We start from the raw sequence: 25,601 nt of genomic DNA, 5'->3' as shown, positions 1-25,601 counted from the left end.
GGCACATAATGATGTACTCGAGCAGCTCAGTTCAAGGATTTCTTTGGCGGAACCAAAGTCGTGTCATGCCGGCAAATTAGCTAATTTTAGCATACCACCTCATTTTCCGTCGTCCTAGACTGCGTTTTACTATCCATTGGCACCCATTCTGCCACTTCAGTGAGACGGCACTTATCTGATCCAGATATTGCATGATCTGGTATGGTATGGTACGCCTTATCTGATGGCGCATACCCACTGCGGGGGATTGGCCAAGATTTGGATGGAATTAGGCAATCTTTTTAATACTAAAATCCGTAAAGCTAACTGGAGAAAATGAACAAAAATAAAATATTTAGGAATTCAAGAAATCTATTTGAAGCACTTATATATTCCTCCACGGCTGAGCAAATATCCCTGTGGCACTTTCCAAGGAGGAGGCTCCTAAAGAAAGGATGTTTAGAAAGAAAAGCTTAAACCAAGCTGTGTAAATTTTGATTCTAGAAGAAAAACGGCGGCACAATATAAAAAACTGATCTATTGTTTCATCATCTCCACAGAATGGGCACAGAGGGGAGAGCACCAGACCAGCCCTGTGACGATAGTAGTTTAATATTGGTACCCGACAACGTAATCGGGTAAAGATGACTTCAGTTTTTCTGGTGTGAAAGGAATTTTTGGGCCAAGGGAATAGGAGGTGTCGATATTCTGAGAAATTAGCTACAGCTGGGTTCAAGAAGTCTTGAATAATTGAATATCTCCTGAATCTAGTAGTCGTTAGGTAAGCTATTCTAGGAAGTAATCGTAATACAGGGCCACTGAGGGCCGCTCTCGCGAGACTGTCAGCCATTTCGTTTATGACTAATCCTTTATGTCCAGGCACCCAAAGCAATCTAATTAAATTTATGTGAGCAGGCACTATAAAATGAAATCTACGTAAAAGGTTAGTGACACTATTTGCTGTGAGCGAGGAACATAAAGATAAAGAATCTGTTATTATTACTACCGCCGATATGATGAATTTAGTTTGCGTAGGGCTAGAACTACAGCTAGAAATTCAGCTAGAAATTCAGCCAGAAATACGGAAGAAATTCCGGAATCCTGATTGCGAATGACCAATCTAGAGCAGGAGAGAAATGCCAATTCCATATTTTTCTTCACACTGTGAGGCGTCTGTCGCAATGACCGTACTTATAGATAAACTTCATAAATGGTCTTGTAATAGGCCATTGAATATATTATAAGAAAGGAGTTTGGCGTTGTTTGGGTAGATGTCATCATAAATGATTTGTAGGTTCTCTCGCACATCACAAATAGGCGGCACCTCCCAGATACGTACATTTAAGGGATTGATTAATGTTTGTACGAAGACCACCTGGGGTGTATGAAAACGAGGCCAGTGTATTCCGAAGAATAGTGCAGGCTGGGAAATGAATATGTATTCTAACCTTGTAATAGGGGATTCATACAATTTTAAGACTGTTTTCACCGTCAGTAAACGAAATCTACACAATATTGAGGGCAACCTGACTTCTTGATGTAGTATGTTATTGGCAACACATTTCGGTAATCCACAACACATTCGTAGGGCTTCCCGCTCAAGCAGAACAAGGGGACGTAATTTATAAGCTGGCGCACCAGAAAATAATACACATCCAAATTCTAAATTGGGCCGCACATGCATTTTATATTATTTTTTTTTGGCATGAGCTGCCAAACTTTATTTCGTCCTCTTCGTCTGAAAAGAATCTCGCCTACCTCCGTTTGGTCTCAAATTCAAAAGAATAGTCTTCCTGTCCCTTAGCACTACGCCTATAATTTGTCTTTCATCGCTTATTTCACGGGTATTAGCTTCTTCTCAAGCTTCTTTGTTAACCTCCACGTTTCCCCCCACATGTTACTTCCAATATAATGCAATGACTATACTTTCCTTTGCAAGGATAGCGATAAGCTGCCGGTATGGACTTGGTAATACTTGCAGTATGCATTCCAACTCCTTTTTTATTCTTCTGTAAATTTCCTTCTCATGATCAGGGTCCCCTGTGAGTAATTGTCCCAGATAAATGCACTCTTGTGCAGGTTCAAAAGTGGTCATGATACCAAATTCTTTTCTCTTACCGCCTTACCTTAGTATTACCTTGCCTTAGAAGAACATTACCCTGCATGGTGTTCTCAGTTATTTTTTCAAGCCGTTTCTAGCGATGCTGAACAGGACACTGCCACACACGAGGCACACATTGCTGAGGTGTTTTCAGTTTTGCCTCACACCTGATCATTCGTAGTCCAGCAGCTTGAATACTTTTAATCACGCAGTCACTAGCACTGGAAAGACTGGGTCGCATTGCCGGACCCCTTCCTTAATCAGTACTTTCCCGTTTTGCTTTTCAGAAATCATCGTAACTGTGCTACCCTTGTAAATAATGCATACACACATTCCTTTATGCTTCATATGTTCCGTGGCTACGCAATACTTACATCATTACTGGTGTTTCTAGTGAATGAAACGTCTTTTCGTAACCTACGGAAATCATAGAAAGACATTGCTTATATTGCGCTAATTTATCACTTTTCTGATTGAAGTCATGGATGTGATCCATTCTTGGATGCCTCTCTCTAGTGGCAGCCTGTTGTGAGGCTTGACTGATGCCAAGTGGTCCTGAAAATAACCTTAGGGAATATTTTTATAAGAACCAAAGCAAGGTAATGAGCCCGAAATTCTGCTAGCAATAGGGCTTAGCAAAACTTTTTCTTTGTCTAGTTCCTTTATGGCAAAAAAATCACCAAGAAATTGCAGCAAAACTTGACGAGGGCAGGAACACATTACACGAGGTGACGTCTACACTGCCAATTGGTATATTTTAAAAAACACCACCATTCCTTTTAACTGCAGCCCAAGGAATTGGTATCATACTTGTTATGGCCTGTTTTCAAAAGCTCACTGAGAAATCCTGCCGCATGGGCTGGCGACCTTCCATTTACAAAACCGCTATCCACAGCAATTATGTTGCTATGATGTCCCCCCGTCACTGCAGAGAGAGGTAATGAGTGAAACTGTATTCAGCTGACAAGAGACCCAAACTGCAACAAGAGGCACGCACATGGGGGAACGCATGTTCTCAAGCATCAGCACGCTACAGAACGGACCTAATATTTATAATTTAAGACATCTTATTCAAGTGTGAACAGTGTTTCTACTATGTAAATCGAGGGTTCCACATTAATATTCTGCAGTTTTCTTCTCATGTTCACATTGTGTAAAGCAAGAAACCCAATGCGCTTAATTCAAAAGCACTATCACGCCTCTGAAAAAGGCCAGAGCCCCGCGTAATGATTAAACTTCTACAAAAGTGGTTGGCGTCCATTTTCCTTCGCTTCTGAGACTATGCAAACGGCCTGCGCAGAGTGAAGACAATCAGCCGAAAAGCCTTTCTATGGCACCAGACCTGAAATGGCTCTGCCACCATTTTGCGCGCCAGCATGGCTGTTGAGTTCGGGGTGCAACTTTCCTCAGGTTTGTTCTAGGAAAATTGCAAACGTTCAACATTCACGCCATTTAGGTCTTATTACGAGAAAAGTTACTTGAGAGCTTGTGAAATGAGGTCTTTCGCGTTCCACGTCTGCTGCTGCAGAGGGACTCCGGAAGGGTACATAGTTCAATATGGAGTCTGACCGCTCCACAGCTTCGTGTATGGAGTTTCCTGGAAGCTTCCTGGCGCGTAGCCTCTATTAGACAGCGTCTCTGGCATGAAATAATAAAACAGATGTTTCACATATAGAATACGTATATGCATCGAGTCGACCATAAACGTTTACTGGCCCTGGGATGTGAGAAAAAGTTGAGTATCTCCGCAGCCTCACAACGAAACCTCCTATTCGCTTTTCTAACCTCTACATTTATTGCGAGCGACATTGTGATGTACGGTTTTGCTGGCTATGTTTTTTGAGATCCCGTGATCCGTACACTTTGTGGCCAAGTGTATGACGCACGCCCTTAGTACACGTTATACTATTGTTTAGACGCAGGGCGTGTTGCAAGAACGCTCAAGAATAATAATCGGTGCTTATCGATGTACTTGAGGAGGCTGGCAGATCTACTGCATTAACAATTCTGTTGTGACAGTTATTTTTCACCGAGGAAAAAATATAATTACTATCGGAAAGCAGTACATCGCAATTTGTTGGCTAAGTTTGGCGTTAATGGATGTTAGTAATAGACAATGTGCACTACAAAGTGCCTCCAGCCTTGTTCACTGCTCCTTTGAGCGGTAAAATTCTTGCGCCTAAACTGCAGTGGTACATGGGAACAAAATGATGGGACGGACAAGTGCTCTCCGTCTTTTCTGCTATAAACTAACAAAAATTCTCAACAATATAACATGCAGGCTAAACTCATTGCTGGCAACCATTACCACCGCTGCAGCTAAGGAAGTGAGCAACGTAATAAAGAAGTCCGCTACGCTCTTAGTGAAGTCCTGCGCAAACACAGCTTATATAGCGCTACTCGAAATCATTTTTTAGCCGCTTGTACCCGGACCTTTTAACGGCCCACTGAGCAAGCGTCCGACCATATGCGTGGTATGAAATATACCGGTAATCCAGATCAAAATTAGAAGCCTATAAACGGGCAGATTAGGAGCTCACGAAGTCGGCGGCCCCCATAATTGTGGCTCAAGAAGTTTGCGGCCCGCCATGCAAGGTCCCAAAGCCATATACGGCTCACGCTATACGTGACTAAAATAAGCAGCCCACCGGGCAAGTGGCCTAAAACGTAAGCGGCCAACTGTTCGTGAGGTTCACACAACAAGCGCTCATTATTGTGTGTCTCAAAGCGTCGCTGGTCTGTCTTCTAAGCTGCTCGCAACCGGAACTGTTTAATATGTGGCCCGCAAATCATGTGACCTATACTGTAGTTCGCAAGAAAGAGTCCATATAGGTGCTGCGTGCCTTTCTAAGCAGCGAATGTACGTTGAAATTTATATACAAATACGCATCAGCTCAGAAACTTAGAAACAGAACAGACTTCTCCAGATCAGGAATCGAACCCGGGTACACTGCATGGCAGCCGGACATCTATATCGTTACTCTAAGCCAGCATAGCGATTGGCACTGAGTAAAAGGGTCACAAAAGATTTGGTGGTATGTCGCTATAGTGTACTTCATGTTCGGTTAGTGTTCTTAAAATGCCAGTGCACAGTATTTTACAGCCTATAATACAAGCATGTTTTATTTAAGTGCACTTTGTGATGAATCGAACATTGAACCAGCCATGGTGGCTGAGTAATTACAGTATAATGCTCAACTGCTAATCTCGAAGAGATGCGTTCGCTCCCGGCTGCGGCGGCATTTCAATAGATGCAACATGCCAGAGGCCCGCGTACTCTCTGATGTGATTACACGTTAAAATAAACCACGCCATGACATTTCTCCGGAGCCCTCAGTTACGGAGTTCCCATATCTTGAATAGATAGGGACGTTAAACACCAAACACCGCTGACTGTTTGACGAGAAGCCTTTTGTAACGCTTTCTTGCATTCACATACAATATTTAGTGATAAAAAAGAACAATAATTTTGTGGGAAATAACTTTAAGTTTTTAGAGCGATTCAGACATCAGAATGTACTTTTTAATTCTTTGTCTGCTTTTACCCGCTTACATTTTATGTGCTGTACCGCGGGTATAAGTTTGAGCGAACTGGTTGAACAGTCAGGCCTCCGAAGTACAGAAACATCGGCAAATAAAGCACTCAAGAACATGCGCCAATGCGCTTCTAGATTTCTGAAGAAAAAACAGAATTCTTTACTAACTGTAGAAATGTACAAACTTCGCGCGCATTTTTGTCAGCAGGTGTAACGTAACTTCTTCATCTGTGTTACAATGTTTTAAGCTCGCTGCTCAACCTGCACCGCGGGAACATTGCTTAGCATGCTTTGTACGAGGCCTAAAGTTTGAGACGAAGCGCTTGGATATGTGAGGTCCTTGATATAATACAGGGTGTCCCAACAATCATGCACCAAGTTTTTAAAAAAGAAACTGCGTTACTCGAAGAAAACCTAGTACATTGTTTCCAGTACAATAGAGTAGGCACCAGTAATTTTTTCGTTACTGATATTTTAGGTAATTGTAATTATTTATCTAACTGGAGAAGTATTATCAAAGTGTCAATTAGAAAATTGTAGAGCAACATGACAAACTATATACGGGCTATATAAAAGTGTTTTTCCGAGCGCGAAAGAAGCCCGCCATACACGCAAAGTGCCTCGAGCGGCCAGTCGCGCGGCAATTTTGCGTGTATTGGGGGCTTCTTTCACGCTCGGAGAAACACTTTTATATAGCACGTACGGTGCTACAGAGCTGTATCTAGAGTTTTCCATGTTACTCTACACTTTTCTCATTGACACTTTTCATCTAATTATAATATTTGAAGTGTTCATTAATAATGAACACTAATTATGTCATTAGGCGGTATGTAACAATAATCTGAGTATCGCCAAGCGACGGCGAACAACATTACTTGGTTCTGTCCAGCTACGTTACAATAGCACATTCTTTAATCTTGGTGCATGACAGTTGGGACCCTTGTATAGCAAGGCAGAGCGTCAGTGCTTCTTCAAGCTTGCTTTCTTTGCGCAAGATGACAATTCGCCCTCTGTACAGAGGCTCTTGGAAGACTTAGTCCACAGAATCCTTGGTACGGGCCCGTTCTCGTCTGGCGTGCGATCCTAAATTGCAAATTAGTTTCAGAATGTGAAATTTTACCTTTGTTCTCCGAGTAATATTAGAGATAATTAGAACTAATGTATGCTATAGTTCTGACACCTTCTAGAGTTATGTCGAAATAAGTTTTTAGGTACTTTTCAATTGGTTTGCATCACGAGTGAAGTGTGACACATATACATGAATTTGCATCACCAGAATAGTGCAATTTAACGTACAGGCAGCGACTGCACGGCAGATCATAAAATTAACTAATGAGACAAAAGTTTGGTAGAGTTTAGAACATCAGCGCACTTACTAAAACAACCAGCGAGTATTTTGCGTGTCTGCCTCTGAGCTCCTCTCAACGCTGGCGAAGTCCGTATCACGACTGTACAGTTTTGTAACGAGCTCTTTAACATTGTACAGTCAGTTCACAATTTCGTCCATCTTCTGCTTAAATCTTATCTCTGTTTCGATGCCAAGCTGGAAAGAGGAAGCACTATTTCAGTTTATCATTAAATACGTAAGTTCACGACGAAAGGTGCAATACTATCAATTTATTCGTTCAAAAAAAGAAAAAAGCTCAGCAGCCGACCTGGTTGGTTGGCCTGGCGCATCTTGATAGTGCTGTGCAAGAGCACCATCATTATTTCCTTGCTAGAAGGCCCTGTTGGACCAAGCGCCTTCCCAACTGCCTATGGAAAAAGATAACTGCTTACCGAGTGAGTCTCCTCATCTTTCAAACGGTGAAACTATTTTAGAATTCTCAACCGAAATCCAGGTCCAGGTTTAAATTCGTATTGGTTTCTATCCTTACTTCGCTATTCACGGAGAGCCATTATAATATGCATTACGCATTACGCAGTGTTCAGCTGCATATAGGAGGTGTGTTCAAAAAGAAACCGAACTTTTCCTATTACACCTTGACTGCTTATGGTACAACATTTTAAGTGCTGTCGCCTTCAAAGTAGTCCCCTATACTGGCAATGCACTCTTCCTATCTTTTCTTCTATTTTTGGAAAGCCTCCTGAAACGCACTTTCTGGAATGGCGCGCAGGTCTCTTCTAGCATTGTCCTGTACCTCCTCTACGTTTTGGAAACGACGTCCTTTCAAGGTGGTTTTCAGCTTGGGGAATAGAAAAAGGTATGCTGGGACTAGGTCCGGAGAATATGATGGGTGGGACACAACCGGAGTGGGGTGTTTCGCTAAGTAGCTGCGGACAAGGAGCGACGCGTGAGCCGGGGCATTGTCATGATGCAATATCCAAGCCTGATTTTACCACAATTCAGGCCTCTTACTGCGCACAGAATCGCTCAAACATGCTACCATTCCCTGGTAAACTTCTTTGTTTACCGTCTGATCATGTGGCACAAATTGCTGATGGGGAATGCCTTTGCAATCAAAAACACAACCAACATCACCTTCATTTTTGACCAACTCATGCGCGCTTTTTTGGACGAGGAAAACCTTTCGCCACCCACTGCGATGAATGCACTTTCGTTTCAACATCATAGCCATAAACCCATGTCTCATCGCCTGTTATGATGCTCTTAAGAAACTTTGCATCGTCATTGGCAGCGCCGAGCAGTTCCTGGTTGATTTCAACACGGGTCTGCTTCTGTTCATCAGTCAACAAACGCGGCACTAATTTTGCACTGACACGACGCATCCAAATTTTGTCATTCAAAATTTTATGTCATGATTCTAGGCTGATATCCACTTTGTCAGTGACTTCTAGAACAGTCAAACGACGATTTCCACAAATCACAGTTCGAACTCTCTCAACGTGGTCGTCATCTGAGGGTGTGGAATGTCGTCCAGGCTTGGGATCGTCACCGACCGACATTCTTCCGTCTTCAAAACGTTTGAACCAATCATAGCACTGCGTGAGACTCATACGTCATCCTGGTATGCTTGGCTAAGCAACTGAAATGTCTCTGAAAGTTTTCCCAAGTTTGTAGCAGAACTTCACACACACAGACGCTGTTCTTTCAATTCCTTTATTGTCACTTTGGCACCAAACCGAAGAACAGCTTGTTCATGTGCTCAACTCCGCGGCTGTCTATAGCTCGCCAACTAAAGGTCAGAGCGAAACGCGGCAAGTGGCAGTTTATTGTCTAAACCTGCCGCTACATGCGCTCAGTAGCCGCAGCGCGCTCCTTCTGCCGGTTGGCGCGCTATTTCAAAAGTTTGGTTTCTTTTGACTCGTATCACACTGAACCATCCGTTTGAATGTTTCAGTGTTGCGCTCTTATTGGATTGGAAATGCTGGCTGTCTCTGGTATTTACTGACAATGTGTATTACGCTCATCAAAATACCGATTACTTTTCGTTGCTTACCCGCCGTGGTTCTCAGTGGCTATGGTGTTGGGCTGCTGAGCACGAGGTCGCGGGATCGAATCCCGGCAACGGCGGCCGCATTACAATGGGGGCGAAATGCGAAAACACCCGTGTACTTAAATTTAGGTGCACGTTAAAGAACCCCAGGTGGTTCAGATTTCTGGAGTCCCCCACTACGGCGTGCCTCATAATCAGATCGTGGTTTTGGAACGTAAAACCCCATGAATAATAATAAATTATTAACTTTTTGTTCTTACGATTTAGAAGTTGCAATAAAAGCGTCCCTTCCAAACAAGTTTACTATAGTCTGTTGAGTATACATAATTCCAGTTCTTTCGACGTAAATTCAAAATCTATTAACTGTAGCTGTAAGGACACAGATCCGGCCTGGGGAGGAGCCTTCTTGGAAGCTTCCCTTGCTTCTAGTCGCCGTACCTAGTTGCGCCTTGCCTCCGGAAGCCGTGGCAGAAATACAGGCTAGGATTTGAACATTTTGGCATTATAAAATATTGTTCGCCAAGATTTACATTCCCGCAATGCAACGATAAATATCCTCAATGCTATCCAAGCTGCAGCAATGTTAAACGCACCTTTGGTCCTTTTGTACGTCTTCTTACGCCCTTCCGTGATTTTCCTAATGCAAAGTATTTCCGTAGACATAGGGCCGTAGTGCTGTCCGGAGTTGCATTGGTTTCACTGAAACAAAGTAAGGAGGCAATACTTTCTGCTTTATTATTCTCGCGGTAAAATTGTCCGCAAGCTTGAAACAGCTAATATGTAATTGTAGCGACGACACGTATAGTTGTAACCGTAGAAGTACAAATACGCACAGGTTCGGTGAACTCATACAATTACATACAGAAACGTAAGCCAGTACTTGCCACCTTTATAGACTTTTTTTTTCTTATACACTTTCTTCTTCCCTAATTTCCATTCCGTTGAGCAGTGGTTGAACAAAGCAGAAAACTTGGGCAGCTTCTTGTCTACTGACCAGTGAAGACTAGCCAGTAATATCTGCAAAAAAATCAGAATGACGGTCTGTTTAAATTGGTTGAAAAAAGAACTTATTCGATAATATGTCCTATCTTCAATAACAACACTTTTCTCTGCTCAAATATGTCACTGCTGCCACTCATGGCATCAATAGACATTTGTTTAAGCCTCAGCAATCAAACCACACATACTGAAGTTTTTTGAACATGCGTCAATGACACACCGAAACATTATTTTCTTCCTTTAAACATTGAAGAAAAAATGCTAAGTGTAAGCAAATTAAATTTTACAGTCAATGTGTTCCTTCCTCCAAAGATCTGCACCCGTTTAACATCGTATAACCGCACATGGACATCACGCAATAAGCACACGAAATATCATGCGCCCCAATGAAATAACAATAGCGTACGGCACTCGAAATGCCAAAGCTGACAGCAAAATAATAAATTTTTGTACATCGCAGTATTGTTGTTTTGCGTGCCAGTAATTCCTTTACAGTGACTAGATATGTTTATACAAACTGTTCACGGTGAATTCTGTTATTCTTGTGAATCTGTGTGGGAAGCAGTGTAGATGATTTAAGGAATCACATAGTATTCATTATCTCTTTGGTCCACGAACACAGGCCACGGAAGAACCAAACTCGCAGGAGTACTTTTAGTTTCGTGACAAGTCTCCTTTCCCAAAAATGCGTTGATTTCTTTCACATTCGCTGTACTGCTCTGTGCCTTCCAGAATAAGAATTATTAGCTTCAAAGTATGTCGAATATTCTACAGAAGCATTGGTTTCAATAGGGTGCACCACTGAGAACGTCATTCACTCTGTGTTACGTTCCATGCGCTCAGATAATCAACAGAGAGGGCAATCTTGCCGACATCACAACGAGACAGTCCAGCTTGACAAAGTTTCTCATCGAGGACATAGGGGGCACCACGGACTAAGTCTAATTTATTAGTAGCATGCCCTGTCCTTGGAGTGCCATCATCGTTCCAAAGGGCATGTGAAGTATTTGTCTGAAGGAAGTCGCTGCTCATTTACCTGGCGTCACATTTGTTGATGCAGGCCAATATTCCCATGACACACGATTTGTGGCCGTCGCCACACGCGATGGAGTCGTACACTACGCATCCAGCGAAACTTCCCCCACTGCCGAAACGGCTGAAGAAGTGGCCATCGCCCTGGCCACTCTTGATCTCACCTGTCACACATCGTGTGTGACTCTCGCTCAGCCATCACTAACTTCAGCAAAGGCTGTATTTCTCCTCAAGCTCTTCGCATCCTTTGCCAGGCACCACACTCTAAAGACAGCATGATCTCCCTGACAAGGATGCCAGCCCATGCGGGCCCTGTCCACCCACACCTCCCCCACCTCAATGAGGTCACCCACTCCATTGCACGAGGCCTAGTCAACCGCGCCGGAGACACTGGAGACGAGTTATACACCAGGGACAATCTGTCCATTTATGACGATCTCGTTAAGGCCTTTTACCTCAGTCGCCGAACCTTCCCCCCCCCACACCACACCCCAAGTTCAGCCGGGTGCAGGCTACCACCCTGCGTCTGCTACAAACAACTACGTACCCTTCACCCGCCCGCCTCCACCTTATATTCCCTGAAGTTTACAGTATCCCCAACTGCCGGTGCTGAGGCACTCACCCGGCTACGCTTCCGCATATGCTGTGGGAGTGCCCAGAAGAGTACACACACATTAACACCACGACTCTCTCGTCGAGGTTGCGTGAGGCTTTGCGGAGCTCCACCCTCGACAACCAAACCTTTCGACCCAGTGGCGAGGCAAGCCCTCGACGTCCCCTCGTGGGATAATTAGGCGCGGCCATCATAAAATGCTGGTTCTATAATGTTTTATTCCTTCTCCTCCTGGACTTATGCAGAGTATTCTTGGCTTTCAATCTCATAGTCCAGTCATGGCGGCCTGCGCCGTGGGTTTTAATTTGTTTCAACTGTGCAGCAGCATGTGTAGCTTGGAAACGTTGCTCCTTCTCCATAACAGTTTAAGAACATTTCCTGGTGGTCAGCAATTAGTTCCTGTAAGTCGCCAACGGCCTCTGATGTCAAAACCGGTGACAGAATTATTTGAGTAATCTGCGCTAACCGGACAAGGGCTTCGCCATGCATTCAATGTTTGGGCGAAAAAGATGCCAGAATCAACAAAAGGTGTAGGATTAGCACCAATGATGTACTCGCAGAAGTAATAACAGTTTGATCCTGCGCAAACATCCGTGGCTAGCATTGCTGCTTACCGCTCGATGAAAACTGAATGGGCTTTACCATTATGAATTCTTTGCGGGCAAACCAGGCTTTCTCTTTCACTGCAGTTTTAAAAAAAGTGCTATTTCTTTCGGTGCTATTCTGTCTAGTAACACGCATTGAACCATACAAAATATCTTTTGTGAAAAGCAAAAACGAATAGAGGTCAACACGGGCTCTCCATTTATTCCAAACTCCTTGGACAGCTTCCTTCGGTCTGCAGCGCATGTACTTTCTTCTAGGTGTTCCACATGTGCAAATGTCTCGCGTTTCGTCCTGAGAATCCACTCTCCATACCGACAGGGCCGTGCATAGTTGGCCGTTTGCATGAGACATGTGCGGCAGGAACGAAACACTGGAGGGCCAAGCGATTCTATAAATTCTGCTAATGAATGGACAGTCATAGCATCGCCTCTCAAGGTTATGAGAGCACAAAAAATTTTTCTTTGCCCCGGTTCGTTTTGATCATGCACAATGCATGATCGGTTCCTCGAACATGTGCATGATGCAAGGACATCAGACAGGTGTCAACACTAACACACAACATGGCGGAACACCAAAATAATATGGAAATATAGCAATGGAACTGCAGAGGCTTCCAACCAAAAAGGAATGTCCTCCAACAGTTCATTCGGTCCACAGTAAAAAACCACACGTCATTCTACTACAGGAAACCCTCATAAACACGGTGTCAATACCCGGCTATACAACACAAACATGTCAGAAGGTAGGAAAACGAGGCATGAGTACCCTGGTAGCCAATCAATTCACTTTTATCGTACACGGCATTGGCTGTAACTCCAACAAGGTCGAGCATTTGCTCATTGAAATTATTCCTGGGAGGTACCTCAAAGAGAGCATCTTTACCTCAGCATGTACAGCTCGCCCAACGATCATAAACAGAGATTTACCAACATCATCAATAAGGCATTGAGCCGGGCCAAGGCGTGTCCGTTACTGGTGGGAGGGGACTGCAACGCCCCGCACCGAGCGTGGGGCTATCCCCAGTCCCGTCTCAAAGGGAAAGACTTGTGGCAGGTCTCAACCAACCACAACCTCCTCCTTCTCACAGATCCGGCGTTCCCCCCCAAAACCGGAAACTCCTGTACGCACGACACTACTCCCGACCTGTGCTTCGTCAGGGGCTTCAAATCGGCCTCCTGGACCAATCTCAACGAGAATCTAGGAAGTGATCATAACATTTTGGTCACAACCCTAGAGGTTGGATGCAAACCTCTACGTGAATTTGTGTTTACTGACTGGGAAGCCTTTAGAAATATCCGGAAAACGCGCTGCCAGCAAGAGCAACAGAGCACGATAGTTAACCTGGATCAATGGACCGAGCAGCTCAGGGCAGATATTAAAGCTGCGACTAGGAATATACAGACCGACCTCGAATTCGACCGGGTGGATAGTCAGTCGGCTGGCACACTACTCGAAGCAAAAACATCGCTACTGAACAGGTGGAGAGGGCAAAGGCTCAATCGGCGGCTTAGAAAAAACCAATGCTACCAACCAATGCTAGATCCAACCAAAGTAAGTACTACAGAGAATCGTACATGAGACCACTCGCCAAGAAGACGTGTCGAAAACCCTGGATAACCTCGCTGGTCGGTATCTCCACCTGGGCTTGGCCAACCCAGACGACTACCCAACGTATAGGGGCGCTTCGTGCCCCGAGTTGGACGCCCCCTTCAAAGTCTACGAGGTCAGGGAGGCCCTACACTGCCTCAATGCCAGGTCCGCGCCAGGGCCTGATCAAATCACCAATAAGGCTCTTAGAAATCTTGACGACGACTCCATAGCGTGGCTTACAGAAGAAATCAACAAGGCCTGGCAAACAGGTGAAGTCCCACGAGGTTGGAAAGAGGCTCTGGTAATCCTCATTCCGAAGCCCGGCAAAGCTCCAAACCTACCAACCTCAGACCGATTTCCCTTACATCCTGCGTAGGAAAGGTAGCGGAACACGTAATTCCCAATCGGATTTCTAAGCATGTCGAACGGAGCGGTCTCCTTCCCTACAACATGGTGGGCTCCCGACCAGGCCTCTGGACACAAGATGCAATGAAATTAATCAAGACTCAAATCAGAGACCAAGATATGAGAGACGTGCGGGGAATTCTCGGGCTTGACCTAGAAAAGGCCTTCGACAACATATCACACCGACATATTCTGGAATCCATCTCGGATCTTAACTTAGGCCAAGCCTTTCACGGTTACGTAAGATCATTCCTGGAGAACCGCAAGGCTACGTTAAAGCTTGGAGACCACAAATCAGAAGGGTATTCACTCGGACCCAAAGGCATGCCTCAGGGAGCAGTGCTATCGCCCTTGTTGTTCAACCTAGCCCTCAGGCAACTGTAGGTATCCCGGTCGGGAATCGAAAGTTCACCACACGATATACGCCGATGACATCACTATCTGGTGCACCGGCGGCAGCGAAGGGCAAGTGGAATCGAGCCTACAAGAAGCAGTCGACCGTACTGAAACCTTCCTTGATGGCACAGGCCTACGATGCTCGACAACGAAGTCTGAACTACTACTCTACAGACCGGTCCGCAAAGGTCCTAAACCCAGGGGTTGAAAGCCCCTGGACGAAGTTGACATAGAACTACACACCAAAAGCGGGGCGAGCATTCCTAGGTTCGACACCCTAAAGGTGCTGGGAATGTTCATCGAGCCTACCGGAGGTAACATCACGACGCTCAGAATAATCACGACCAAGACGGAGTGCATGACTTGATTAATCAATAAAATCTCCAACAAGAGGAGCGGTCTAAAGGAGTACAATCTCCTACGGCTATTGCACGCATTCTTAATGAGTCACATAATTTACGTGGCTGCAATGCACAAGTAGTACGCTTCTGAAAGGCACAAGCTGGACACGCTCATCTGTAAAAGCCTAAAAAAAGTGATAGGAGTACCAATAAACGCCAGCACGGACCGCCTTCTTGAACTAGGTGTACATAATACACTCGATGAAATCATCGAAGCTCAGGAAACGGCTCAAATATCACGACACTCGAGCACCTCTGCGGGGAGGGAGATTCTCGCGGTCTTAGGAATCGGCTCCACTGTGCGATGGAACGCACATGTGAAATGTCAGATTACCTACGGGACAACATTATGGTTGCTCCTTTTCTCAAAAACGTGCACCACAACACAATGCGAGCAGGCGCAAAGCTAGGGCTGTGGCATTGCTCCGGAGGATAAAAGCCTCGCCTCACACGGTCACTTTCGTTGACGCGGCCCAGTACGAGCACACATCGGACTTCGTCGCAACGGTAGTCAATCACGACGGACACGTCACTTGTGCGGCCTCCATCAGAGACAGCACCCCGGCTAGGGCAGAGCAGGCTGCGATCGCTCTTGCACTTCTCGACGATGAGAGAGCTGAAATATTTACTGACTCGAGGGCGGCGGTTCGGGCATTTGCCTCTGGTGCCATCGCCAAGGAAGCTCATCAAATTCTCAAAGGCAAAGTCATCCAGCCACATACAATCACGTGGTTCCCGGCCAATCTCGAACCCTAACTCGACTCCCTCCGCAACCTCAATGACATCGCACACGTCCAAGCGCGCGAACTAACCCTCCGCGCTGACGCCACTGCAAGTTGAGGCTCCGTCGATTCTAGGCTCGTCGAGTTCCGTGACACTCTCTCCACCTTCAACGAGGTTACCAAACACTACTACCTTAGTAGAAGACTATACCCTCCCCCACACGGGACACTAACCAGACCTCAAGCTGTCACACTATGCATGCTTCAGACGGGATCATATCCCAACCTGAATTATTTCACTACATCAATCCAGACTGCTTTAGTCCAGACTGCCCTAGCTGCGGACAATGTAGTACTTTGGAACACATGCTCTGGGGATTCCCCTCGTTACAGAGGGGCCCGCATCGATGCACTGCAGAGGAGTGGAGCTCTGCTCTTCGGAGCTCCGACCAGTCACGCCAATCTTGGGCTTTCCAAAGCGCACACGATGCGGCGCTGGAGCTTGGTCTCCCCGTCCCGACGTGGGTGCGGCCCGCGGCTTCGTCGCCTCCCTGAGAGGGGGCAACAGAGCTTCTCAGGACCTTCATTAAAGTTCTTTGTCTGTCTGTCTGTCTTTGCCCCGGTTCGTGCGAAAGTTCATCCTTTCAGGCTGAGTGCCTTTATCACTGTTGTGAAATTATGGAAAAATTCAAGACGTGCTATGCGATGTTTCAAATGTGAAGTGTAGCCAACTCCTAGTAAAAATATGTTGCTTAGCTTGGAGCGTTCATGAGGGGAAGAATTAGAAGCGATACGTATGTAAAACTTACTGAGCTTTCCTCGGCTTCTCCTCTCTTCGTACCAATAGGATTTGTTTTTGAATGTCGTCGTAGCAGAGGCTAAGCAGATTATTATTTTGCTTCTGAAAAATTGGGTGGAAACGAAATATACTGCCGTCACAAAAGTCTTCAAGTATGGAATCATGCTTGCTTTGACGAAGGTTTTCCACATGTCCGGGTACTTGAAAAGATGTGCTAGGACACCTTCAGGTTTTACAATGTATGCTTTTTTGTTCCTGCGAGCTGCACTTCGGTTGGAGGCACGTATATGCCAGCGTTCTCGTAGCAGCGCTTCCGATGCCTGTCTGTTTTAATATTAGATGTGTCTTTAGGAAATTCAGCCACGGCAAGCATATTGCTTACTTCTTGCACAACTTCGTCAATGTACGTTTTTCGTCACTTATGTCGACCTTCTAGTCGCCGGCAAAGATCCAACATCATACTGGATACCATGTCATAGTTATTGGGCTGCTGTTCTAGAGATATGGGACGAGATCACGATCGCTAATTACACCATCTGCATGAATCATTTTTCATGGCTTATTTATTTCCCAGTGTTTAATCTTGCATCTTCTGTGGTGCTCCTGATAATGTTTCAGAAAGAAATAATTACTTCCGCACATGCTGCACAAAAATTAGGTCAGTGTTATTATGCACAGTTCTCGTATGCTGTGCAAACAAACGGAACGTGGTAGAAAAAAAACCCCGCACTTCGAGCAGACATGCTGCGCTACTAAACCGGATGATATATTCTCACTCCATTTGCGCTGACGTCCGAAGTTCCAGCTTGGTCGACAACTCGCTCGCTGGCGGAAGGCGTGCTGCTGTACTACATACGACACTAATTGTGCTCTGAACATAAATGAACATGCTTTTAGATAGAATGTAATGTTTATATAAAACATGATATTCAGGATGTTTCAGATAAATATCATATTTGCTGCGTCGTTTGAAGCCATTTCTTTCATTTCAGGTATGTCTGAATACATGTACTTAGATCGTTTCGGTCTGCCAAAGCACCTGTATCGAGAAAACATCTGTTGAGCGAGTTGGTAGGTGGTCATTGTAACTATTAAAAGGTACACGAAAAATAGATACCACATGAGAGAAGACAAGCAGACAGAACATCCTTGTACCACGCAGGTATGCAAGGCGCTCAAGGCTTCATGTATTTCTGAAAATACGCCTAGTTCTGAACAGAAAAATTTGTGCTCCTGTTCTTGCTGCTGGCGATGCGAGCAGAAGAGAAAGAACTTTGAAAAAAAAACTGTCAGCCCTTCTGCTGGGGTGGATATGGAAGACCAGCGAAGCTGCACTATGGTGGAAATTATGTATTTCCAATCATGACTAATAAGATGTGATGGTTTAATTGGTTATTTGAACTAGTAAAGAATGATAAATGTATATGATTTGGTGGTTTTCATTTATTTAGTGACCACAGGGACCATGGCCTTATGGTCGCTACGGTACACCGCCATAGGGTGTATGGAAACGGTTGGAACGTTCTTAATAAACACGTTACCAACGCCGCGAGCATTTGGTGCTAACGCGGGCAAAACTACGCCGCCGTCGACAACAGTTCTGCGCGTTGTTTGTGTGACCGCACACAACCACTGTCAAAACGCTACCGCGAGCAAGCGCGCCAGCAGCAGCTAGAGAAGCTTCATGCGATCTATCGATTCAACCATGGAGGAAGGAAACAAAACAGGAGAGGCCTGACATCAGTTTTTGAAGCCGGAAGTGCAGCCATGTTGGTGTGCCACCTCTCCTTGCACCTCCAATCAGGGGTTCTGCAGCTCGCCGGAGCAAATGGGCGCGAACTTTGAACTTCCATTGCTACGAGCCACCGGAAGTGTGTGCTCCTGACGCGCGTCAAAACAAAACCTACAAAACTTCTGTAGCAGTTTTAGTGAAGCAGACACACTCCTGTTTTTCCGTGGCACGTTGAAGAAGACAACGAAGACCCGCGCCATGATTGCTTGAGTGTACCTGTTGCTGGCCCACACTCACACTCACAGATCCAAAACACAACTTTCAAGCTTACACACCACACTCCAAAGTCAGCTTTTATCGCGAACAAAAGGTGCTGCCGGAAAGACACCGGCGGAAAAATCTTATCTCACTTTTCAGAAACCGCGAGCAGCATTGCGAAAGCTTCAGGAGCGCGGTTGCCATGGCAACGTTGACATTTGGGGTACCCGTCCCAGTGCTCCTTTGCGAAAAACAGCACGTGACTTCCGCCACACCTTCTCAAATACGTTTGTGCTTGCCAGGGCCTCTCCTGGGGTTTCCTTCCTCCATGGCTTCAACGGAAACTGAGCGGCGAAAGCACAGCGCATAAAAAGCTAGGAGCCGTGTTGCAGATCGCTTTCAAGATACGGTGCGTGCGACCACCCGGCGCCGCGCAAAGCACAAGTTGCTCGCAGAGCAGAAACCGCAACCCCTTCCTCCCGAGCTGTCTTCCCGCTGTCCTCCTTTCACGTAGAAGATTGTGTCGCCAGTTACCCTTGCGCCCGGTCGCAAGATACGCATTTGCTGCCGCTGCTAAACGTCGCCTCCCCTCCCTCCCGTCCCCACACGGCCTTTCGCGCCACGGAATAAGTCGCATTTGCTCTCCGCCGTGCGTTCACCCCCGTTAAAGCGCGCGTGCCTCGCGTGCTTTCAAACGCACATACAGCATACGGCCAATGAGAGTTTTTTTTTTCTACATCTGGACGCGACCATCGAAGACTGAGCCTTTAACAGCTTCGCTGTAAAAGTGAAGATGAAGGTGGGTGCACAAAAACGCAAGCATTATGGTCTGGCAGTCACATGACAGTCACAGAATCTCACAACAGGCCGAGAAGCCCGGTCAATTTCAGTAAGTAGGCATGGAATAAAGTGTGGAATAAAGAATTTGGAATAAAGCAAAGAGTGGATTAAAGTACAAAATGCCTTGCGGAAAAAGTGTCTACTGGACATCCTGAAGCAGTAAGCCGCAGTGACGACGTTTTCTTTTTTTCTTTTTTTACTTTCTTTTATGCTTTTCTCTAGTCTACGTACTTGGAGCACCAACAGTGCGTGCGACTGCCCTGATGTAACGTCACATTTAACGGACAGTTTGAGGACTATTCTAGTATTCTATGTAGTCAGGTGGGTGTGCAAGCACTGTTGGCGCACAGCACAAAAAACAACTCTCTAGGTGGTTGGAATCTCTTGTAACGAATGCAGGCTTCCTCGCTGAGCAGCTCGGTGCGATGGACGCATAATGGCTGCGAAGAGTACCGTTGAGCTCTCCAGGGTTGGCAGGCGGAGTTAGTGCCGGCGGATGAGAATGTGCTAGCCAGTTTGGCGGCCCTCTCGTTGCCTGCAGTTCAAACCTGGGACGGTACCCACTGAATAGTCACGTTTGTGCGCGCCTGTTTTAGTCGCTTTAGTTTTATATGAAGAGAAAGCTCTTTAACATTGAGTCTAGCTGGCGTTGTTCCTTTTGTGAGGCTGGCGCGCTCCGATGGTGAACAAGTAATGAAACGTGTGTTCTTCATTCGCTTTCTTCATTCGCAAAGCCTCGCGTCAGCCAATCATTACTGTACATGTGTATTAGTCATTTCTGTTCTAGCATCGGCAGATAAACATTATCATACGCAGTACGTCTTGCACAGTTCCGCACCGTATCACTTGGGCTATCCATTTGCAGGTGTGCGAGGTGCAATCGCCTGTCAATAAGAAGAAATGTTCATTCATTGTGGAGGTAGCGTTCCCCAGTACCTCCGACTTCTGCTCTCCACTCAGGCGCTACGGACGTTTTTGAGTTATTTCTTTATAAACTTCTCCAAAGCACTTTGGGATTCCTGCGACAGACACTGTCATATACCTGCGCCATCAGCGGGCATCAAACCGACAATGCGAGTGCGCCCAAGTACCTATCGCCGTAAAATAGGAAAAGAAAGAAAGAACTGAAGCTCTTTTGAAATAAGTAGATCAGAGATTGGTCATCGCCACTTCGTAGCTCACCCTTTCCGGGTCGCGGGACCCGAACGCCGGCCAGTAAAGAAAGTGCCTTTACCTTTTGACTGACAAGATAAGAAAGACTTGACTTAGAATGGTTTTATTGCTTTATTTCATGTTTACTTTGCTCAAATACATACCAATTGAAATATTAAACAGTTTCTCTAAAAACAAAGCGAGATACAAACGATCAAAATTATTGTTGAAAGGTGGTGAAAGGTAAATGTCTGGTTCAAAACTGATCTCTGGGACTTGCTATGGCAAGGTCAATGTGTGTTCTTGAGATGTACCTTTATTGAGTCAGGAAATAAGAGCTTGCTTAAAAGAGGAAAAAAATCGCATTGGCAAGAGTATGACCCCCACGTGCGCTAAAAAGATAACGATGAAGCCTTCAGTTTTGTGACCAAGACATCTGCTGCTGCTCACGCTCGACATTTTAGTGAGTACTACTGCTGAGCAGGTACATAAATAAAAGTAAATTGAAAGGCACAGACTAATATTTGGATTTATCTAGCTTTTGTAGACGCTTTTGTTAGGTCAACAATATTGTTGAGCTACCAGTTAAAGGGTTAAGTAAGAGTCTTGTGAGTCGGGGCCTTGCTTACGCTTTACGTCGGGCTTATATAATATCTAGGACTGCACATTTACAGCTGCCACGGACGGGAGCAGATGACGTCAATAGCAGACGGCTACAAGCAAGCGTCTTATCTCTTCGCGCCTGTGCGCAGCACCGGAAGAGCCCGGCTTGGCGTCCGTGCTCTCGGCCCAGCAGCGCCGCGTTGTGCTCAACATCATCGGTCCACCAGCCTGGAACAGCGACCCGGTTGGATTCCACCTGATGTGGAAGGCGGTCAGTGACCGCCGCGGACTACAAGGGGAGATGAGCGTGCCGCTGCCGCCCGAGTGGTCTCCTGTAGAGAATACGCTAAACGTCACGCTACCGCTGCCAGGTGGTCACGACTACCGTGTTTCTGTGAGCGCCCTAGGTGCGGACGGTGCCGGCAACGATCTCTGGGGACCCGCAGTAGACGTCCACGTCAGTCTGCCCCTCGGTGAGTCACAAGTTTCGCGGACATATATATATATATATATATATATATATATATATATATAAGTGTGGTATATGCATCCTTCCGAGTTTATACGCCTGGACAAAATAATGGTGTGGTGCCCGTAAAGCACGCCAGTTCAGAAACCTAGTTACTGCTGTGCAGGAAAGCGCACACTCACATCGGAATAGTTAGATGAGCTACCAGCCGTGCTATTATGTGCATGCTGTGCCGGCAAAACGATCACAGAGCGCTGGTCACATGAGACTCCATGGCACGAAGGTGGAAAGTTTGGAGTTTGCGAGTGTCGGCGATGCCGCTGTAACAGCGAGAGACTGAGTTGAAAGAAAAAAGCGTGAAGCGTAGTGCCTCTAAACACGGGCGATGACGTCAGAGCAGCGCGAGACTTCATTAGGGTGATAAAAAATTAGCAAACGTGTGCAAGTTTAGCGTTGAAGCGAAGAACGAAGTATGCAGCGAATTGTGCATATACGTGATGCACATATCATGTGAAGTGCATCATATGTGCACATTATATGCTTATGCACATCCACAGATGCACTTCATATGCTTATCATCATCGCACATCTGCATATGTGATGAAAATCCCCGACTGGTTGAATCAAGCGATAGTGCAGTGGGACTAGAAGATAAAATACACAACACCATTTCCAGGATAATCTGGTAATAAATACGTTCTTTAAGGAATTTATTACCAGAAAAAGTGAAAGTAATAAATGTAGTTAAAAACAATTAAAACGATATACATACAAAAAGTACTTTTTTTCTATAAACTACTTAAAAAAATGTATGAAGCACATGGCGCACTTTGGTCTATCCTCATGCGTTACCCTGAAGAGGGACAGCAGTCACACGATAAATTAGCCGTATTAAGTGGTCTAATTACAAGTAATAACTGATTAACTTTTATTATTAACTTTAGGAAACGAGCTCCCAGTGCAGCATTGACGCCGAGCAGTATAGTGAAGTCATACCTGCTAAGCGCACACCCTAAGCTCCACTCACGAGATATCCGTCTGCTACACATGCACGGCCTCTCCAGTTCCGGTTGTTCCGAAATCGCTTCACTCAGGCGTTTGGGAAATTTTCAAGCAGAACGCCAATGTATTCCGTAGCACATTTTAAGGCAGGACGTCTCGAAAGTGGAGCTAGTGTTACACTTTGTTCAAAGCAAACATGACTTCACTACAGCTTGGAGTCAATATCCCAATTGTAGCATGTACCTTACTACTAAATACTAAAGAGTTTAGTAACTGTATTTTTTTATTAGTCAAATAAACCTTTCATTTTATGGTGGAGGTAATTTTTGCCGGTCGCGGGAGTTCACCTGAAAAAAACGGAACAGCAATTTCGCAGGCTATTTCTTTAAAAAGATGGCTCGAACAGGTGACAGTGCTGATGCGTAGCACGTCTATCCAACAAGGTGTGGGATCCATATCACTTTTTACCAACAATTTAAGTCCTCTATGTACCGCCGTAAATCGACGTGCGAAAGGGCAGCACTTCTGACTTCTTAACCTCCCTTATTTTTCTTAAAAACACATGGTGAAATTTGTAATCATGCTTGCATACTAATAGGCTCACTTCCGTGTTTTTTTTTCGTTTTTTTTTCTTTTGTAGACTATTACGAGATTTCAGCACACGCCATTAACTCATCCAGGGCAGTCATCTCATGGCGGGCGTCCGAGCTAGTTGAAGTTTTCAAGGTAAGTTTTGCAAACAATGCTTGCGATAATTTTTTTTGTCATGTTACTGGTTCATATTTACGATTTGACCTTTACGGTAGTGTGTAGTTTTCTAGAAATATTCGTTCAGGGTGATGGCTGGTGGCGCCCAACAAGGCCTAAAATTGAAATTTAAGTTTGGGCTGTACAGACTGAGCTCAGCACTGTTATGAATTAGACATGCACATAGACAGTAAGCTATTTCTGATGTCACAGTCATGACAACTGGCCAAAAAGAGCGATATGTTCCTTTGGTATGTGTACGGCGACGTAAGCACTGAAATTTTGAGGCACGTTTGTGGAGCAGGGAAAGACAATGTAATACAACTAAAGAAATATACCAGAAGAACAAAGTACACATTGTATGAGAAGGGCTAACAATCTGGTAGACGGTGCATATTGAGAAAGGATTGCGCCAGGGTTTCCCGTTATTGCTTCTGGTGAAAGACATCGAAAGGAACTTAGAGTCAGACAAGTGTATTTTACTCACGTAGAAAAAAACACGGTATAGGGATCGACCAATCGACCAATGCGTGTCAAGTTTGATGTACCCACGTAACACTGTGCTGTTGCGAATACTGAGGAATATTCAGCTTCTGGTAGATATTTGTTTAGAGTAGGGTAAAGGAGTTAGGTTTTAGGTTCAGTGGAAAGAAATCTTGCCTTATGATGCCGAATGGTGCCTATGATCAGAAGGTCCCAATAGAGGGAATGAGATTTCCAGAGTTTAGCACTCATAAATATGGACCATAGGGAGAAAAAGTTACACAGAAAGACAAGACCGCGTAGTCAAAACTTCGAGCACAAGGTTGTGCGACTTGTGCAGAAGAGAGCCGTGGTTCCAGGATCTGCAAATTGAATCTTAGCCTTGTCTTTAAAATCCAAAGTTTAGCTGGACTTGAGATTGAAGCTCTGTTTCAGGACTAGCTTTACGTACGCGCTGAAAAACCACAAGCGAGGCAGTACAGGGGCGCTATAACGTAAAATAATTCGAAACTCTTTTGATTCCAATTTCTGCAATCAGCCTCCAGATTGGTCAAAACATTTTCGGGCCACTCCCTACTTCGCCTGTCTGTCACGCGACTGCACGAAAACCGCGAGAGCTCCCCATATAATATAACGTGTACACACTGATTATGCATGATTGAACCGCACAAAAGAAAAATAATCATTATTGATTCGACGCCTTTTACCATTAGCCCTCTGCTATTGGTCCAATTTTTTCTGGCTACGCCCACTTCACGTGTCTGTCACGCGACCTCAAAAAACCGCGAAAACTAACCACGTCAAGTGACGTGTAAGCGAAAAAATTGCATTAATATGCCGAACAAAACTGAAAATGTTTCTGAATGGCCACAAACTGCCCCGTTCTGACAGCAATAGAAGGTGGCTGCCCGCAGATATCAGGCCTTCCCTACTCGCAACTGCCGGTGAGCATGTATTTATTTGCGCATTATAAACCTTTTTGCGTGGCAGTAAACGTTATCTAGCCCTTTCGGCATGCATACGACATCGCTCTCGAACTATTCCTTGCTGAGGATCTGTTTTAGCGGCATTCTTATCCTCCCTTTGCACCAGCCACCGCAAGCTAAGTAAGCCGAAGCGGACCAATCGGAGAAGCGGGCACCACCCTCTTCATGCGGTTATCTATTTTCACTGTGCTGGCTCGGCCCCATCGAGACCCTCTCCACTAGAGCGTGCTCCTCGCCTCTTGTCAGCCAATTAGATAAGAAAAAACCTCTGAGTGGAGACAATGTTATGGGTTTCGAAAGGGAACAAAGGTGACCTCCTATAAACGAGGAGAGTGTTTGATTGGGTTTTCAGACAACGCTGCAGGTCAGCGCCCGATGCTTGCGTTCGTGGTTACTTAAATTTGACGTCAGGAGTTTGGAATCAAAATAGTTTGGAATCATTTTACGTTAGAGCGCCCCAGGTAGACGTAGGCTAGGCATTCTAGGAACTGCGGCAGGTACCGGGAAAAATCTGCTTCCATAGATGACTGAGACATAAGATGAAAAATAGACAGCAGCTATGGTAATGACAGACTTGTATAGACCAAAACGTCGCATTGCCAGCGCAGGAACAGAACCGCTAAACTAACCATAAAACATTGTATAAACGGCGCGAACAACGGCATGCAAAAAGGCTTTTAAATGTTAATTAGGGTTGCACAAAACATACTTAATAGGCACGATGAGGAATAACCTAGCTATGAATGTATCTC

At 45.3% G+C, this 25,601-nt stretch overlaps 1 protein-coding gene across 1 annotated transcript in view; it reads left to right on the top strand.

Annotated features, from left to right (window-relative positions):
• LOC119434875 (uncharacterized) overlaps window positions 1-25,601 on the top strand; it is a gene marked incomplete at its 3' end in the record, with an annotated part of 71,065 nt that overhangs the window by 16,502 nt on the left and 28,962 nt on the right. The window contains 2 exon segments of the mRNA XM_037701919.2: window positions 21,312-21,635; window positions 23,274-23,368. Coding sequence (XP_037557847.2) covers window positions 21,312-21,635; window positions 23,274-23,368 — 419 coding nt within the window.

This window comes from Dermacentor silvarum, unplaced genomic scaffold (genome assembly GCF_013339745.2).
Source record: "Dermacentor silvarum isolate Dsil-2018 unplaced genomic scaffold, BIME_Dsil_1.4 Seq300, whole genome shotgun sequence".
Lineage (NCBI taxonomy): Eukaryota > Metazoa > Arthropoda > Arachnida > Ixodida > Ixodidae > Dermacentor > Dermacentor silvarum.
Note: the sequence above shows the minus strand (reverse complement) of the source record. Positions and strands in the feature narration are given on the sequence as shown.